This window comes from Manduca sexta, unplaced genomic scaffold (assembly GCF_014839805.1).
Source record: "Manduca sexta isolate Smith_Timp_Sample1 unplaced genomic scaffold, JHU_Msex_v1.0 HiC_scaffold_3026, whole genome shotgun sequence".
NCBI classification, from domain to species: domain Eukaryota; kingdom Metazoa; phylum Arthropoda; class Insecta; order Lepidoptera; family Sphingidae; genus Manduca; species Manduca sexta.
In genome coordinates this window covers 11,215-14,221 of record NW_023594050.1, presented here as the reverse complement: position 1 = coordinate 14,221, position 3,007 = coordinate 11,215, and the positions used below count along the sequence as shown (strand labels likewise).

Here is a 3,007-nt window from a genome sequence, read left to right as displayed (position 1 = left end):
ATCATCTACTCAGAAACGGACAGACTGAACTCAAAATTAAATATTACTCAATGACAAGGTGTTATAGTTCAAATACTCTATCATTATGACCCTACTTCATTTAGGCAACACTTTTAACGTCAAGTTTTTATTACATAGTAGGTTAGTTTTAGTAGTTAGCAGTGTAGTTTAGATTTTAATTTAGTTATTAGTCGTATTAAGATTAAAAACATATCTGGAATTTTTGAAACAAGTTTCAATGTTCGAAAGAAAAATCGCTTATGGCAAGTAACTTTACAACTTCCGACATATAATCTAAACGTCACTTACTTGAACACCCTGGTAGAGTAATAGCTGCGGTCCTCCTCGCTGATCTGCTCCACTGTCAGGTTCACGTCAGACAGCGACATCTTGTGCTGCTCGCCGATGCCGTGCGGCCAGTACCAATGGCACTTGATCTCGTTCTTCTCGATCACCTTGTTCAGCATGAGGATCGCGCGGCTGTTCTGCTCCCACACCATGAGCCAGAAGTGGCCGACGGTGAACGCGAGCGGGCCTTGGGTGAGGATATAGCTTCGGTTGGCACGCGGCATCTGTGGACCAGATTGAGTTGTGAATAGTAATACTTTTTTATTATGTTAAGAGAAGAAAATAAGGAAAATTTAGAACGACAATAGATAAAACCATCCTCAGACCGACGGTAAAGTTATGCCGGCTTTATTTGTTTTTTATTTCGGGGTCAACGTGCCTTACTATTATCGCCTAGCCATCGTGGGGTGACTGCGCGTTTATGTTGGGTTTACCGTGCCTTATGACTCGGCGTCAAGTTTCCGAAAAGATTGAAAACATCTGGCGACCGACAGGCCGAGTCCCTGATATTATATACATTTATTCAACACACGGTTTACCAACTAAAATTCCGCGGTGGCCATCTTCGGCACATTAGGGACGACTGCAGCCTTCTTTTGACCATGTTTAAGCAACCGCCTCTGCGTGGGCGCAATGTCAACGACAGCGTGTGGCCTATCTGTCACTCAGCCCTCCATTACGGATGTCGCAACAATGTATTAGAAGATAGTACAAACTAAAGATGAACAGCCTCTGCCGCCCCCCAGCAACACCGGTGGCCCGTAATAGTCATCTATACAACGGGTAGAGGATACCGTGACGGAATACTTCGAATGCCCCCAATCTACAAGGTGGGACAGTTATGCTGGCCTGACTTTTCTTCTTCACAGTCCGTTTGAAAGACCCTACGTTTTCGGAAAGGAGGAACACTATATATGTAATCTTTTACTATTCGTATTTTTGGCTAATATTTAGCCAAAAATACGAATTTTCAAACTGCTTTGAGCCGAGATTTTTTTATTTTTGAATAACGAAATGAGCTTGCCGTTCGCTTGATGGTAAGCGATACGACCCGTCATAAACAGTTAAAACACAATCCAACACCTTGAAATACAAAGTATTGTTTGGTATTCCACTGCGCTCGCCATCCTGAGACATTGCGGTGGTACCTATCCAGGCGGACTCTTACATATTACAGACCAGTAAAATGTTCGGATAATCAACACTACTATAATAACAAAAGTAATAACATACAAGCATATTAAATTAATCAAAACACTCGTGCCTTTTTTTGTAATAGGGGAAACTTTGTCCAAGTTTAGTTTTGCTAAACAATGACAATTTCTATCTTTAGACAACCAAACTAAATTACATAATGATTGGTACGAAGTACGACAAATAATATGCGACATATAAACATGCCTATTCAGTATTCAGGCTTATAGAATAAGTCGTATTTCTGATAAATTGAAACATACAGCGAATAAACATTTAATTTAAATAGTTAAATGTATTGAAAATTTATTTCATTGCGTTATAAGAGCTTTGCGATGACAATTGTTTTATTTGACATGCAGATTCCAACTTCAGCGAAAATCATAATTAAATTATTTCTGTTTTAACGAAATGCAAAAACATTTTTAAAGCGGCTTACATACTTGCATATAAATGATTAACATATTCCGTATTAACTTTATTTTACAGTAATGGATTATTTAATAAATTGTAATATTAATATTTTAACAAAGTTAAAAATGATTACCATATTATTGTTATTACTTATTTATAAATAATTGATTATGATATACGTATATATAGAATAATAAATGTTAAATACTTGAGGAAATATATTTTAGTTCGTTTTCCTGATTATATTACGTAATTTATAAGATACATGTGTATTGTACAAGTGACGATGATCGTCCGCTGGTAACCCTACTAGAACCTGACCGCCAAACGAAATTCGTCTAAATATAATATCTAAATGAGTTGCAAATCTTCTGCCGTCTATGAAAATCCTACACTTTAAAGGGTGTTTAATTTGCCCGCGCGACGGCACGCGGGTCGGAGCCCGCGTGCCGGTGGCTGCGAGGACGTCGTCCTTGACCTGCCCCTGACCCATATTCGCATAAACACGACGCTTGTAAAATTTATTTGTTACGTCCCATTCATTCAGACGTGAGACAACGACTTTTGCTTCTAATGGGTATATTTTGAGAAAATGTTTTATGGTTTGTAGGGAAGAATCATCAATGGGTATGGGGTGCCAATTGTAAAGTAGCAACTTTAATTTTCTTGTTTTGTGTGCTTAATAAGATTGCTGGCGGCCGACCCACCTCTGCCTTCTTATCCCTTTTGTTCCTCTTCGTTAAAAATCGACAACCTACACAGGCCTTCCTAAGGGACTAATCACACTGGCGGATTGAGTGCGGTTTCATTTCGGAGCGGCAGCGCAGCGAACGTGCTGCAGGCTCGCAACGCATTTTGGGCGGTCAGTGATAGAATGTTAATTAATTATTGGAGACATTGCCGCGACGAATTTGGGAGAATCCATTTTTAAAGATCGACTAGACTGAGCGACTACTGTGTGTTACTTTACAAACGAACAAAAACTGACTATATGTTATTTTGCAAATGAATAAAAAATTTGTTCCTATATGCGAATGTAGGTAAACATTTC

General features: G+C 38.8%; 1 protein-coding gene across 1 annotated transcript; it reads right to left on the bottom strand.

Moving 5' to 3' along the window:
* Positions 1-309: 309 nt before the first annotated feature.
* On the bottom strand, positions 310-2,449 carry LOC119192639 (tyrosine-protein phosphatase non-receptor type 61F-like; the record flags this gene model as incomplete). Its single annotated transcript, XM_037446447.1, has 2 exons — positions 2,387-2,449; positions 310-572 (listed from the first exon to the last, which is right to left on the bottom strand). Coding segments are annotated over exons 1-2 (326 nt in total), but the record flags the coding sequence as incomplete, so codon positions are not given.
* Between the last annotated feature and the right edge of the window lie 558 nt (positions 2,450-3,007).